This window comes from Camelus bactrianus, chromosome 12 (assembly GCF_048773025.1).
Source record: "Camelus bactrianus isolate YW-2024 breed Bactrian camel chromosome 12, ASM4877302v1, whole genome shotgun sequence".
NCBI lineage: Eukaryota > Metazoa > Chordata > Mammalia > Artiodactyla > Camelidae > Camelus > Camelus bactrianus.
Genome location: NC_133550.1, coordinates 51,769,304 through 51,786,107, shown reverse-complemented (window position 1 = coordinate 51,786,107; position 16,804 = coordinate 51,769,304). Strand labels below are relative to the sequence as shown.

General features: G+C 35.7%; 1 protein-coding gene across 11 annotated transcripts in view; it reads left to right on the top strand.

The window, feature by feature from the left end:
• NAV3 (neuron navigator 3) overlaps positions 1-16,804 on the top strand; it is an 813,571-nt gene that overhangs the window by 582,255 nt on the left and 214,512 nt on the right. For 10 of the 11 annotated variants that reach the window (XM_074375364.1, XM_074375362.1, XM_045519434.2 and 7 more), the window contains 2 exons: positions 4,773-4,890; positions 5,538-5,590. In XM_074375364.1, the coding sequence (XP_074231465.1) occupies positions 4,773-4,890; positions 5,538-5,590 (171 nt within the window). Of the gene's footprint in view, positions 1-4,770; positions 4,891-5,537; positions 5,591-16,804 lie in introns of those variants that run through there. The other variant, XM_074375366.1, reaches the window with a different exon arrangement.

Genomic DNA, 16,804 nt, shown 5'->3' with positions numbered 1-16,804 from the left:
TTTGTTTCTGAGCCTTCAATTCTGTTCCATTGGTCTTTTTGTCTGTTTTTATGCCAGTGCCATATTGTTTTAATGACCAGAGCTTTACAGTATAGCTTGAAATCAGGAATTTTGCCTTCCATGTGACCCTATTATTTTATAATTAAAATTAGCACTGTAAAAGACATAGTGGAGGAACAGATGACTAAGTTAAGAGATCATTATAAATCCCAGCAGTTTTCCTCAGTTAGATTGACTACATTTGGCTAGATAGCTAATATTTAAGGATTTGACAATGATACTGTTGTAAAACGTTAAGAAACTTACTCTAATGTAAATATATTTCATATTAAAACAGTGAGCTAGTAATACTATTTAACATTTAACAAATATTTAGTAAGTGAAAGGCCATGTTCCAAAAGTATAAATCCATTCAATCCTCACAATAATCCCATTAGTCAATAATACTATTATTGCCATTATCTCATTTTACAGATGAGAAAAATCTGACACTGAGAGGAAATAAATGTTCAGTCAGTATTCACATGGATAGTAAGTGGCAGAACAGAAATTCCAACCATATAGAATGTTCCTCGAAGAATTCCTGCTATTGCATAATAGGCCCCAAGATCCATGCTAATAAATGTGAAATATAAAATATGCCATGGTGCCTTCAATTTCTATTATTTTAATTGCTGTAAATGAACTATTATGCATACAAGTGTGCTAGGATTTCTAAGTAGCACTTTGGTAAATGTAATCTCATTAATTCTTCTGAATTAAGTGAAATATAATTATTATCTGAGATGACATTTATGTTCACAATATTGCAGTTAAAACAGTTAAAGAAAACTGGCTCCAGATGTTTGAAGGTAATTGATTATTTAAAGCTTTGGTCAGAACCTTGATGACTCAAATACTCAATGACCCTGGTATAGAAGATACCAAATACTGATTTATGATTAATATGATATCATTCCCAATTATATCAATGTCTTCATTAAAAAACCCTATAATTAATTCATACCATAATCCTACAAAATGCATTACCATACATTTTTTAGCTCATTCAGCTGAGGCTAAGAGGTTGAATTCTGTGATTATTTTTTGTAGAAATGAATCAAGGGCAACTTTGGAGTTCAGATCCAAAATTTAGACATGACTTTACCATTCTGTTGTGTTGATTTGAACAACAGACTCTAATGACAATTGACAAGATTGTATCTTCCCTCATCAGATTATTACACTAAATTCATTGATGTTTTAAATATATTTATATACCATGTGTCCTCTGCTTGAAGACTGTTTCATTAAAATGCTCTTCATATTTCCACTTTTTAATTTATTTTTTAATTTCTTAAAAGAAAAATAAAGCTTATATATAATATTAAAATATGTAGAAGTTGCTCTGTAATTATTTTATACATCCTCATCTGGATTATAACCTCCTTTGGAAGGCACTGATTTACTTGAATTGGGTATCTTTTACACATGTCTCTTCAAAAGAATGAGTAAAATAAAGTACATAGACTTAATTTTTAAATTCACTCATTTAGTCTGAATAGATTTTACTGATTGCAGCTGGGTCGCAGCCATTGTCTGAGCAAAGTTCCACATGTTAGAGACACTGGACAAGTCAAAGCACATAGGCGTGGGATTCCTCTAGAAGAAATCCTGGACCAAGTAGGAAACTGTTTCATGAGCTCAATCAGAGGCTTTCCCAACAAGGTCTTGCAGCCAACCAGCTGGCTTCCCATCTGTTTTCTCACCTAAGTCCCAGGAGGGATTTGGATAGAGGCGAAGGCATGGTTGACATGCATTTGGAGAATGAAAATATTATTGTTTTTATTTTTAATACATTCCATTCTGTGTATATTTAAATAAGTAATTTTTTTCTATAATTGAACACCTTCATAAAAAGAAAAAAAATGGAGTTTGGTGGAGGTGGTGTCACGATGGAGGCAGTGCAGGCCTGGATGAGAACATCGCAGCCTTGAAATTGGATACATTCCTCTGAGTTTGAACATATCTGTGGCCCCAGTGATTTAGAAGGCAGGAGGAGTCAGAGATGTGAGTAGTGTTAGAAGTAAGAAGTAGAGTTTCTTGGGTCCTCTCCTGCCAGTTCTCTCAAATTTTTTAACCGTTGTAAAATGGTAATATCAACAAATATTTGCTGGAAGCCATCTTAGCAAATAACACTAGATGCCATAACAGTGATAATAATAGCAGGCAGTTCTTCAGAGCCAGTTCTGAGACAAGCACTTTGCAAGTGTCATCTTCTCTGGTCCTGACAAGTCCTATAATGTGTAAGTATTATTATTATCCATATTTTGCAGATGAGAATCTGAGGTTTATAAAGGATAAGTTACTTGCTCAAGGTCCCAGTGTTGGTAAGTGGTTTGCTGGGCCTCCAGGCCAGGGCTACTTGACTCCAGAACACATGTTCTTCATCTTTGTGGATCGTTTAATGTCGATTACCTGGTCATGCTAACTCTCTGCCTAGCGGGTAGGCACCAATCAAGCCTGGCTCACCCTGAAGTTTCTACCAGAAAGCCAAAAATTAATGCTGTCATTTGATTGATGTATAGATGAAGGGAAAGTGCTCATTTGTTAAGATTCTAGATAGTATAAATCTGTATAAAATAAATGTTTACAATAATACAAGCAGAAAAAAATATTAATTGAGGAAAGTGATCACCAAATAAAAGAATGTCTGTCTAGAAATCACGTGTTTGTATTCTAATTCAGGAGACGGTTGTGCGGGTGGTTCTTCTCACATTTTAATATCTTTAGCATCAAGATCATAAACATGGAGAAAAAAGATGTTTTGTTGCCATCATATATGTTTTCCTTATGCAACAGAATGTTTCCATTTATGTCTTTCAGGACGCTTAATCCCACTACATATGTATTAAGATGCCACTTGTATTTTCTATGGTAAAGGAACACTCTCTTTTTCTTCTTTGTTGTATTTTGCAATGTATCTAGGATTCATTAAAAAAACACACACACACACACACACACACAACTTAGCAGCCCCATTTAGGTTCTGGTCCTGTAAAAAATACTAGAATATGAATGTGCAAAGATAAGCATATAAGATGCCTCTTATAACTTTGGATGCAATAGAAACATATTTAAACAAATTAAATATCCTTCAACAGGGAGATTGGTATTAGGTACAACATAACATCAAAAATAGTGAGATAAGTGTATGTGAAACAGTTTTAGAAGTGTTATTAAAACATTGCCACATAAAAAGTTGAAAAATTCAGAGTGATATATAAAATTTGACTAGATTTGGTTAAACATTCTATCGTGTGTGTGTGTGTGTGTGTGTGTAATATGGTGTCATGTGGTGAAGTGTGTAGGCATAGAAAAAAAAATCTAGAACTATATACCAAAATATTCAAAAGTGGATCGGGTTGCAAGTTACCGGGAAACTTTCACTTCTCAGTTTCGACACTTCTGTTTTGTTTTATTTTTACAAAAGCATGTGTATTGGTTTCGTTAGAATTTTTTAAAAAGAATCTTCTTTTCTTTTTTCTTTTCTTTCTTCCTTCCTTCCTTCTTTTCTTTTTTCTTCTCTTTTCTTTTCTTTTCTTTCTTTTCTTTTTTCTTTTCTTTTCTTTTCTTTTTTACAATTTTCTCAGCACTCAGTGCTCATGACTATAAGGCACACCTTACCTTTGCAGTAACTTGTCCTAATTTCAGGCATCCTGCCTTAGTTATGTAATGAACAACTGTGCCCCTGATTCCTTTGCTCTTCTGCCTTTTTGTATCTTACGCCCTCTGTGGTGTCTTCAGATTCTTTATGTTGCCAGTTCTAATTCCAGGGCTTCTATAACAAATTTTTGTGTGTATATGTCTCAGTTAATTTTCTTCCTCTATTCTCATTTCCAATTTTGCATTCTTCTATCACATCACGTATTATAGTCTGCCTTGTAATCAACGTACTAATATGTCCTATTCATGATGTTGAAGTCTTAACTTGTTTATTTCCTTACAGTTAGATTACACTGGTAAGGGCTGATAACATTTGGAAAACTAGTAACATTTTACTTTTGTGAAATTTTTTAACAGCTCTAGTTTTTTCTTGTATCATAATCTGTTGTTGAAGAGATACTTCTACTCTGTGTCACATTGCCAACCTTGTGGCTCATAACCCACTCTTCATTTCTGTATTATAATTTCTGTGTAACAACTGCATTTGCTTCCTCTATTCTCTTATATAAACACATTTCAGGAGGCTGAAATGAGATGACAGTCCAAATAAAGCATCTTAGGCATTTGCAATGATTTCATAAAATGATGCCAAAATATTATCACATACATTATCTCACATGACAAATTTAATAAAGTCTTCTCTGAGAATCACGAATTTGTATAGTAAACATTCCTGTGTAAATCAGTCCAGGTGGCTTCCTTTTACAAGGACAGGCAGTATTATGTACAGTATGATAGAACCAAGGGAAAGAGAGTAAAAAGGCAACCTGATTTGCAAACAGGAGCTTCCTCAGTAGTCATCCAGGAAGGGAGTTTTGCTGTGTCACAAGTGACTAGTCCCTGGTTTTAAAAGAGGGTGAGTCATCCCCCTTTGAAACAAGAGATAAGTGGAGGGGAAAGAGCTGTTTAAAAATTATTTTACAACTATTTCCTTTGGAGCTATGACTTCTTAAACTGGAATGTGATCCAGAATAACATCCCTTTGAATCCAACATTTGTCTTAAGCATTTTGATTGTTTCTTGCTTCCCTCGTCCCATCTCACTTCTTCCCTTCCTCTTTTCAACAGATTTACACGGACTGGGCTAACCACTACCTAGCAAAATCAGGCCACAAGCGGCTGATCAAGGATTTGCAACAAGACATTGCAGATGGAGTACTGCTAGCCGAAATCATCCAGATCATTGGTAAGACCTGCACTCTGAGAGAAATTGTGGAAGTCTCTGCCCCCACTCCCCCCACCCCTGACTTTGGTAAAAATACATTGTAAGCTGAATGCCTATGAACTCACTCCACGTGTCTCTGAGACGTGTGCAGCTCTTCCTGTGATTTAATTAAAATGTTTATGTGAGGACGTTGGAAAAAGGCAGTTTGGCCATACTTTTAAATGGCTAGAACTGTATCTTTACATACAGTGAAATGTCAGAAATGAACGCTTCATTAAACCATATGTCTCCCATGTGTTCATTTCGTTAGCTGGAGCAACTTAGGCACTCTGAGATTCCTTGAAACTGTATCCTGATCCAGCGGGGACAATTGTGAAAGGTTTCATGTCAGCAGTCATTTGGCACAGGCTAAAGAATTAGCAGCAACTTCCTTCTCACTCACTTTTTTTTTCCCCTTTTGCCTGATTTGTGCATATGGAATTGGCGGCTGCTAACAAGTGTGTCCTCTTGTACACGGCTTGTGAGACAGAGTGAATGTAGCAGCAGCAGCATTTTGCTTGGTGGTTTTTTTTTTTTTTCTTAGTCTCCTTTTTTGTGTGTGTGTTTCACTTCATTGCTTAAGCATGTTGTTCTTTTTTTCTCTCTTCTGTTTTATTTCTTGGCTTTAGCAAATGAAAAAGTTGAAGATATCAATGGATGTCCTAGGAGTCAATCTCAGATGGTAAGAATCATGTTTATTCTAAATATAATGCTTATCTTTACTTCCAGATTTAACTGCATTTATAAATGAACTAGAAATTTATTTTGCATATCCTCTTGCTTGTTTGAGAAACCATTTGATCATATTCTATCATATATATTTCTTTGGGTGAAATTTATGAAGAAGTGGTAGAAACAATAGAGTTAAATATGTGTAGCATTGAAATAACCTATCTCGGGGTGTTTTTGACATTTTTTTTCCTGATATCTGAATAGTTTCACTTCACACTGTTTTTGATGGCAGTGAATCCAAAATTGGCAATAATTTCAATTTTAAGTGGAGCCTTTTTGTCTGAACAACTAGTTTGAGGAACAGAACTTGCCATGTGCATTTAAAAAAATACATAAATAGTGTTTTCTTTGTTCATAACAAAGTCCAGTGTAAACACACAGACTCTTCAACACTTTTGGAAGTAGCTGCACAGGCAGGCTGCTGAAAGTTTGCTGAGCAGGGACTGATTAGGGGATGTGATTCATAGCCTTTTCCAGAAACTCATCTATCCAGAGGCCTGTCTCACCCCCAGCCCTCTCTTATCTTAACCAACTGGTAAACCTTAAAGTTTTATAAGAAAATAATAGATTGATAGATTGCTGAGATAAAAAAAACTCACCCCTTCTTAATTAAATAGCCACAACTTAATTTTATAGGACAACCTGAAACCAAAATGCCTTAACTGAAGTTATGTCAGCAGATATAATCAGGAATGATAGCCAAAATCCACAAGATGGGGTTTCCTCCTAAGCTCTTTTTAGTACAGAATAGGCATTTTAAATAAAAATAATGAGTTCTTAATTGTCAGACACTGGAAGAATGAAAAAAAAAATGTACTTTTTTGACCTGCTGGCCTGCTTTATTTAGTGTCAGAAAACTGAAATCCAAAATAGTAAAAGGAATTTATTTTTAAAGAATGATTAACTAGCATGTCTGGGGAATGTGTGTGTGTGTGTGTGTGTGTGTGTGTGTGTGTGTGTGTGTGTGTGTGTTAAGCACTCTAAGGACCTATTACAATGTCATGAACTCTGTGCCACTGTTGTGAGAAAATCACCATAAAGAAAGATTCTCTGTAAAACACTTCAGTTTTAAGGAAACTTCCTGATCTAATTACTCTGGGCACAAAGATGACTCTATAAAAATTATTTATAGTTGTTCCCTGAAGTTTTACTGAAAGCAATTATGATACCTTCAGACTCTGCTACAATAAAAGCTGCATGATGTAGGGGAAGACTTGTAACTTCTCTTGAGCCTCAACTTTCTCATCTGTAAAATGAACCCTAATTAATGTATGATAATGTCATATAATTAAGGACATTCTTTACTTTCTAAACTGATATGGAAATGCAGAATAGTATTGCTTACAAACTTTTAAAAGAGCACATTCATGAATTAATACCTATTAAAGGATTTTTAGGGCTTCATATTTAAAAAGCTCTATAATCCCTGAATAGTACAGAGTATGTTTCTCAAACCCAACACTATCAGTTTTGCTTTCATTATTTCAACCATAAAGAGAGGTTGGATGCTAAAACTCTAACCTTCTCTGCTGTCATCCCAGTTTGAGTCTGCTTATAGGGAATCCAGTAAATAGCCCAGCTAATACTTTATGACAGAAAATAAATAAATAAACCTCCAAAGCTCATAACTCTGGATAGAGATGAAGTCCTTACATATTTATCTGAAACATCTGTACCAGAGATTCTGAAAATATTCTTAGGAGTATCAGACTGTTTATTTTTAATTACTCCCTACCTATCAGCCTCCAAATGTCTTGTAACATCTAGTATACATGTTATGTTGATATTTCTGCTTCTGATTAAAAAAAAAAAAACAAACAGAAAAACCAAAACCTGAGAAATGCAAATGTTATGGAAACAGTGGTTTTTCTAGCTAAAATGTATTCATCAGAATTACATTGAATTTTGAGTAAGAATGACTTGGAGCCTCATTTTTTTGATGTGGTTGAATTCTTAACCTGAAATTGGCATGCCTTCAGCATGTTGCTTCAGAAGAATACATATGACACAAATGTAACTTTTTTTGGTTGAATTATTTTTGCCTCTGTTCTTAAGAATTGTCAGTGGCACTATGTTATTAATGAATAAAAATTGCAGGTTTTAACTGAGACAAGAAAGTAAAGAGAATTATGATACTATGACTAGGCTTATAAATTTCATGTATCTGTTCCAAACAGGATGTTGCCTGTTTCTTTCTTGTGTAACAACCAAGCAGTGCTGCATTAGTAATAATGAGAACTATCTTTACTCATAGAACTACTTGGCCAATTCTTTTTTATATTTGATCTTTCATGGCCTTTGGTTGCTGTTTGTGTTTAATTACAAAAGGGAAGGTAAAACTAGGTCTGTTACTGTTTCTGGTTACAAATTGTCTTTTTTTTAATTATTTCAAACTTGATAACTTTTATTGGGTTGTTTTAAGCCTTTAAGAATAGAAATTTTCTTGTGTTATGAATCTACAGTACATTGATGAGTAATGGTAGTTCGTATCTAGGCAGTATTAACTGAGCACATCAGATACCAGGCATGGGGACACTTGAGGATCAGAGGAACAAATATTTAAAATAAGTCATAGCAACAGTGTTACATACGTAAGAACAAAAGTACTGTGAAGAAAGTGAGCTTGGTGTGTTGCAGAAACAGAAGACCACTGTGGTTTGAGCACAGTGAGAGGTGATGGAAGGGGACGATGGAAGCCTGATCACGTTGGACCAAAGAAAGGAGTCTGTATGCTACTCTACTCTAAGTTGATTAAGGAGTCTTTGGAAGACTTTTAGAACTGGGCTGTGTTATGATCTGATGTCAAGGTTAAAAAAGACCACTCTAGGTGCTTTCTGGGGATTGTAGAACACTTAAGTGTTGGTCTTCAGTTGGATGTGGGAGATGAAAAATATAGGGAGTAAGAAATGGCCCCCAATTTTCTGGCCTCAATGAGTAAAGAGTTACCACTAAACAAGGTGATTATTATAGAGGGAGAAAACAGCTTAAAAGGTGAAGGGGGAAGATGATAAATTCATATTTTGACAAGTAGAGTTTGATGTATCCATTGGATGGACCATCAGGTAGGAGGTGGTTGGAGGCAGTGAGGCATGTGTTTCTGAAGGTCAGAGTGTACCTAGTACATGGAAAATGATCGGAACCACAGACAAGGATGGGATGTCCCTGGAGGTCTGTGTAGAGTCAGAAAGGAAGAAAGCTGTGGTTCTCGCGTGTACATGATGAGCAGACATGTAGGAATCAGAAGAGGGAAGGAGTGGTGAGAGAATGAGCCCATCGCTGGGAAGGTCGATTGGCAGATGTGGATTGTTAATCCTTGGAGTAGTTATGGTAGCATAAGCTGTAGCATTTACTTGGACTAACCCAGTGGGACTGGGCAACGTAAGACAAACAGATTGTGGCAGATGCTTTCAGATACCCAGAGTCAGAGTATCGGAAAGAAAAAAAGTTAGTTCTAGTAATTAGACGGGCACGGGTGGCCTTTATGTAAACATCTTCTGTAGAGTGATCGTGTGTGCAAGAGTAACTGAGAGGTGCAGGTATCCATGGAGTCTTGAGTAATCTTCCGAGGACTTTCCTGTTGAAGGAAGAATAAAAAATATATAGTTTGAAAGGAAGGCTGGGTGAGGGAAGTTCTTGCGGGGAGGGGGAGGGAAGTAGGCAGAGAAGGAGGAAGCAGTGGGGAGAGGGGAGGATGCAGACATGTGACAATGCCAAATCCTCAAAGAAGTGGCAGAGGAGGAAATTTGAAGTCTGTGTGGAAGATTTAATGTTGGAAAAGAATACTTTCTCCTTTGTCACATATCATCAAGGGATACGATTGCGTGAAGAGGTGGCTATATGAAAGTGGATTGCATAGAAATTGAAGGGATTCAAATCAATACGATAATGACTTCAGAATATTAGATAATACCAATGTGCTCTTTTCCATGTCATTCTCTATTAGTTACCTTATATTATAAAGAAAAAATTTGATTTTACAGCAGATAAAGAAAATTCAACAAAAATTCTTTCAAATAACATTGACTTAATTATATATATATAAGAAAAATTAGGAGCTTGTCTTTTCAGCAATTTATTAGCATGATTATTGAGAGATTTTGAGACATACTTACTCTCAGTGTCAATTGCTATCTATTGCTATCTTTCCTTAATAAGCTTGAGACTAAACTCATCCCAAAAGGCCAGAACTAAGTTTGTAGGAGCTTATTCAGCACTATATTTAACCTCATCCAAAGATGAAGTTACTAATATGGATGGCACCTGTTAAGTCATTTCTAGGTGGGTGGTATCAGGATTCAAAATATATGCTGCATGCCACAACTTTGGTGAGATTATATGAGGAAATAAATTAGTAAACTATAAATACCAAGAATGCCCAGAATGCCCAGCAGATTAAAAATAGCAGGAAAAAAAATGCTCAACATGTATTTGAAATGCAGAGGCACAAGTGCAAGGTTCTTAGACAAAAATGTAAGACATGTAACAGAAAAGTTGTTTTGAAAAGAAATCTTTATTTTAAAATAGACCGTTAGAGCACTTGGCTGGTTAGCTCGGTTGGTTGGAGTGTGATGTTAGTAAAATAGACCATTATACTTAATAATCTTCACAAATGCATTGAGAGATTAGGAAATTTGATTATGTGAAAGAGTTGCAAACCAAGAATTAGATGACGGAGCATAGCTGAGGATCTGGCAGATGGGATCCACAGCCTGTCCTTCTGCTTTGCTGGCTCCTCCCTTTAACTCATTCTAGTGGCTTCATTGTTTTTCAGCCACGACCTTCTACCTTATTTTCCAACACATCATACTGGTTAAATTTTGCTGATATGAGAATTTTTGGAACAATTGTGTCTCTTACCGTTTTTTATTCCTAGAAGATGAAAAATTAGGTGTTAATCTCCCCTTAATTCTCTGATTCTATGTCCTAAAAGTTTGTGGCTTCCAGAATCATTACTGTTGTGGAATTCCCAGGCATCTTTATTCCTTTTCTATAGTTTACAGTTATCTGGACAGTGAAACTATCCTTGATAGAAAAAGTATCTCGTGCTTTTATCAGCATGCTGCCCTTTAAAGTTTTAATTCTTTCAGCCACTGCTTATTATTGCTGCTCTTTTAAGGGATCTATTTAGGTAAGATAAGAAGATGAGGTTTCTAACCAAATAGGGAAGAGATCAAATATTGGAATGCTGTAAAGGTTTAATAGAATCTTATAAATGGCACACTGCAGGATTCTAGCCCCATGACTCAGAGGAGGGGAACATTGCTAAGTTAGTCCATTCACATGATCCCCTGCCATTTTGAAGCTGTTCATCTTCTGGAATGTCTAGAAAAAGATAGCTTAATGAAGACAAATGCTTTCCTACAAATATAGCTCTGATCTCTAAAGAAATACAAGAAATACTAACTGAAAAATCTCCACTTTGTAAATTCCTTAATGATTTCATTATTTGTATGTAGGCTCAATCTTTGGAGGAATGAGCATAAATTACAAGTATTAGGGAATTTATTAGAGTATCACCCTGATGATCTTTAAAACTGAGTTTGTCTCTAGGAGTTGCTCTGTATATACTAGTAATTTAAAGTTCAAATGAAGTCATTGAAATAACACGGGGGCTCTGTGAGCAAGTGTGTCATGTTGAAAAGACAGTGGTCACTGAAATTCTAACTAGATGACCCAGGAGAAAGAATTCATTAAACACCCAGTCTTCACTCGTTTCTGCAGTGAGGAAATTAGACTGATGAACTCTGAAGTCCGTTGGAACTCTGACTTCCTAGAATGGTTTAACAAAGCTTCAAAGACCATGGTTTCTGTTCAATATTTCATCTTACAGATATACTTGGGTTTTCAATATGTATAGCTTTTAAAAACTACATCCATAGTAAGGTGAGAAAGATCATCCCTAAATACACTGCCTAATTTACAAAGAAAAGCAACAGCAGCAAGGATGTTAAATTTTTTTGGAAATTATCTGCCCTGCCATTCAGAAATTAAGTAAATGCCAAAATACAAGAGTGCTCTTCTGCATTAACATTATATTATGGAATAAATAGTGTAAATGTTCTTCTTGTGAGTATCAGTATTTAAACTGGCTTGTGCCATTAGGAGGACACATAGAAATTGAGATAAAGTAACTAATTTTGGATTGGATTCCAGGTTCCATATACATTTTTTTTTAGCAGACAGGAAATAAGATATTTTTGTTTTTGTGAGTAATTAGTAAGCTTTATATATATGTATACATATATATAGAGAGAGAGAGAGACAGAGGCCATTGAAAATGTATGCACTGTATCTACTATATATTTAAATGTCAACCATTTTCTGAAACATTTAGTATGTTCTTTATTCTTGTGTTTTTGACTTAAAATGCTATAAATTGTTTCTCACTGATATCATGCCTAGTAAACACAAAGTACAATCATATCTAGTGTTAGAAAACATATTTTATAGCAGTCTCTTAATAATTTTAGTGTTTGTTACCTTCAGTAGTCAATTTTTATTGAAGTATAGTAAGTTTACAATGTCGTGTCAATTTCTGGTGTACAGCACAATTTTCTTGTCATACACGAATACACGTATATTCGTTTTCATATTCTTTTTCACCGTGAGCTACTACAAGATCTTGAATGTATTTCCCTGTGCTATACAATATAAATTTGTTTATCTATTCTTCTTAAAAACATCTTTAATCCTCACATAATAGATTACTTGGGAACTGCTTTCCTTCCCATTTCACAGATAAGGAAACGGAGGCTTCAAAAGAGTAAAATTTTTCTTGGTTTATTTCTCACAGTGTGTAAATTGCATAACTAGGATGCAGACTCAGATTTATTTGACTGCAAAACTTGTAATTAGTATACTATAGTGCTGCATTAATGAACTGACTCCTTGTACTTCACCCCAGACCAACTAAACACAAAAACAAACTGAAGAGCTAAGCATCATTACTATCCCTTACCTCTTCTTATTCCACAATACTGGCTAACTTGCGATAGGAAAGGAGAACACAGGATACAGCATGCAGGGACACGAGGTACCTAGTTAAACTGCATCTTTCACCTCCCCTCCCCACAGACCTAACAAATCAAAGCTCAGATGGCACGGCCTGAAAATCTTCATGCTGCGGATCTCAGCTCACGCTTAGACTTGCTAACGTTTTGCTATCTACTGCTCTGCTAAGTCAATAATTGTATCAGTTTCCTGTGGCTGCTGTAACAAATCATCACAAATGTGGTGGCTTAACACAGTAGAACTTTAATCTCTCACTGTCTCGGATGCCAGAAATCTGAAATCAGTATCACAGGGCCAAAATCAAGGTTCCAGCAGTCCTGCGCGCCCTCTAGAGGTTTTGGGGGAATCCATTCCTTGCCTGTATCAATCTGTATGTTCATCTTCCCAGATATAAAGGTGCATTGAATATTTGTGAGGTAATTTGGAACTGTTTGCATCTTGTGAACTTAGACTATGTATGGAGCAAACAGATTTCGCAGACTCTCTTTGGCCTTCCCTTCACTGTTCACTAAAAAATTTCATTCTTACATTTACCCAAATATATATGGAGCATCGATCCTGTGACAGGCCTGTGCCCCAGCCACCTGTCAATCATGTAGAGAAAGAGCTTGAGTCAGAAGCTGGAAGTGGCTCAGTCGTGAGAATGTCTAAGTTATAGTGCTGGGAAGCATAGTATGGCAGAAAGAGCAAGTTCTTTGGAGACTGACAGGACTGAATTTGAATTCTGGCTCTGCTATTTATTAATTGTGTAAGCTTACAAAAAGGATATTATGCCTAAGCCTCTATTTCATGGTCATAATAATATCTAATTTATCAGAGTTTATGGCAAAGATGAAAAGGATTTTGCATTTGGAGTAAATAACTTAAATACTCCAAACTCTGTGTCAGCTCCCTTCCTGTGCTGGTTTGTTAAGTGGTGGAGGAAGAAGTAGCTTCCAAACCGTTTTCCCCGCTTCTGTTCTTGACATGGAGTATAGGGTTTCTGAGAGTTCAGCTTGTTTACCTAGTATGTTATGAAGTGAATGTTTTGCAAATAACGTCTTAAGGTTAAATACACTAAAACAGACGTCTTGCCAATGAGAGTATGTTGCAGATAGTGTGGGTAGAAATTGTTGTGTGAAACTTTTGTTACTTTCTACCAGTAAACCTATGTGTATACTATGTGGTCATATAAAATATATGTCTTCAATGTAATATTGATTTCTTTTGCTTAAAACACGCCATTTGCTCCCCGAGCTTTAAGATCAAGCCCAGGCCCTTAGCAAGGGGCTGAGGATGTTCCTCATCTCTGTTTATCTCTGTGGACTGGGCTCCTGCTGCTAGATTCTCCAGAGCACAAGATTCTTGTTCCTGGAATCCCTTCTGCCTAACTTCTATCCCTACATAGTTTCTTGAAATCTACTGAAGGCCACCAGTCTTTAGAGTGGCCCATTTTCATAAAGAAGTTGTAGAGAAATTTTTAAGTGAGGTTCAGCTCTTAATATTCCCAGCTATTCTGAATTCCTTGCGGGTCCTTCAACCTAAGATGTTTCTCAACTATGACCAGTTCACATATTGCTCCTTCCTTGGGTTCTCTTCACCCCATGTCCTGTTAGGTGGTTAACCCTTTCTAACCTTTCTGGGACTAGCTTCCCTTGAAGCAGGGAAATGTGGGAGTTGACGATGTGGGCTCTGGTTTGGACGTACTTTCTCTGTATAACCTTGAGCATCTCAATTTAATTCTCTGATCCACACTTTTATCATTGTAAAAATGCTATAGTTATGGCAACTCCAGGAGACGATGTCTTTGTAACCAGGTTAGGTACAAGTCTTAGGTACTAATAACTTTCTCCTTTTCTGGCCTCTTCGTGAATAGATTATTCTACATGCTGCTCTAGGAGTCTGTGTTTCTGATTGTAACATTCATTGCATTACATTGGAATCCTCTCTCCTTTGAAAGTATATGTTTTTTTAAGGGCTTGGACATGTCTCATTGAATAAATAATTATTATATGAATGAACAAAAGCAAACATCTTAAGAATTTTAACCAGTGCAAAAGGACTATTGCATTTTACTTTAATTCTCCAAATTTATATTAAAAAGATTTACATTAAAATATTTGGCTAAAATCTATATGATAATTTGAATTTTATGATAGGATGGGAGTTTGCTCAAACTGAGCCATCTTATCTATTTTGGGGGGTTCAAATCACAATTAATTTATATAATTCACTAGCAGTACATGTAAGTTTATCATGAAAAAATAGAAAGAATAATTAATTTAAAATAGCACAAGTCCCCAAAGAATTTATCATCTAGCAATAATGAAAGTTACATTTGGTTTTTATTCATCTATGTATTCTCTGTGTGTGATTCATAAGAGTGGTACCTTCAGACATGCCCTCACCGGGAGGCATTGTGTCTATAGAGAGAGGCTCATCTTTGAAGTATTATGCCTGCTCCCTGGTTTACAGTTATTGAACTTTTTTCACTGCAGTGGTTTTAGAATCCAAGGGGGCTTTTCAGTTCCAGGCCAAATTCAGCTCTGCAGACATCACTGCAGAAAGAAAAGGTGGGCATGGTCTACTCTCAAGCATCCTTAGGAGCAGTTTTACTCTTGGTTGCTCTGATGGGCATGCCTGCTATTCCTCCTGAAGCTTGTCTAACCTTCTCAAAACCAGACTCATCCTTTGAGGCCAAATGACACTTCTGTGAAACTTTCCCTGGTTCGGTAGTAAAGATCGATAAATCCATTCTCTTCACGGCCACACAGTGTTCTTTATAGGTCTCTTTTGGAATATTTTTGGAACAAAAATTTTTTTTTTTTTGTCTCTTCAGCTACTTTACAGGCTCACAAAGCTCACAAAGGCGAAGACCTTATAATTCATGCTTCTGTCCTTTAACCGTCCCACAGAGCTCTTTGCCCACAGTAAACAGTCAATAGTTGATTGAATGTATTTATCACTTGTTGTTAAATGTTGGTACCCTGGTTAAAATTTAATCTCAGACTATAAGATTGATATTAATCATACCCAGAATGTAATTTCCATTAAAGATCCGTAAGTGACAGTGAAAGAAACCTATGAATAGGCAAGGTATAATTTTGTTAATATTGAGAAATATGCCTCCAGTTACATTTTCCAAAACAGATTACATCAGTTTTGTAGTTAAAAAAAAAAAAATACTAAAAGGCTGCATAAAACACGCAGCTTAAAGTTTATGAGTTCAGTAAAGAACCGTGCTAATTAAAAACACTACTTTTTTGGAATAGTTTATTCAACACTGGAATGAATAAGTTCATGTATTTCTAATACACACTCTATGTTGTATAACACATATTGACCCTCAGGTTTAAAAAAAATTGAAGACACACATGCACTGATACTGTCGCGAGTTTTTGTAAGTGAAGATAATGAAAACGCTTCTTTTCCTCATTTGAAACCCAGTTTGTGACTTAGCAATTACCCATGCTCATATTTAGCAAGTTCATAAAGGTTAAGATAGGAATTAAATACAGTGTAATGTATGTACAATTATGAAATTAAACAAAGAAATTTATGTCTCGAAAAATGGCTCCCATTTTTCATGGGAGTAGTGGAAAATATTAGAAGTAAATCAGTGCTCTCTAGGAAATATGAGAATAGTGGCTGTATCTTGAAATTTTCTATCTGTAACGCTGAGCACAAGAGGCATAAAGTAAGTTTAATAAATGAATGAATTCATGTGGTTTGATTTATAGAACCTAAAAAAACTACATGGTAGGGCTTCAAGTTACTAATATTAATTATATAAATAGAAACTACTCATGTCTAAAACTATGAATCAACTTCTGTTAAATTTATTCAGTGTCTTCATTAAAGAAAACACACAGGTTTTATGCAATGCGAATAATTCTCAGAAAAGTTGTTGTAATACCAAAAGCAAAAGAGGCAATGATGCCATTTTACTAATGTTACAGACTGTGACAGTAATCAAAGTTCCTCTTTTGTTTCTTGAGTTTATTAGAGTTTACTCCTATGTGCAGTTCATTGTACTGTGTACATGCTCTGTTTCACCGGGTCCTCTATGTAATGACATTTATTGTGTGCTTCTCATTATTTATTTTGAAAGGGTCAGACAAGATGATCTCTTCGGGCCCCACAGATCTGGAAATTCTTTTAAATTCTTTCTATC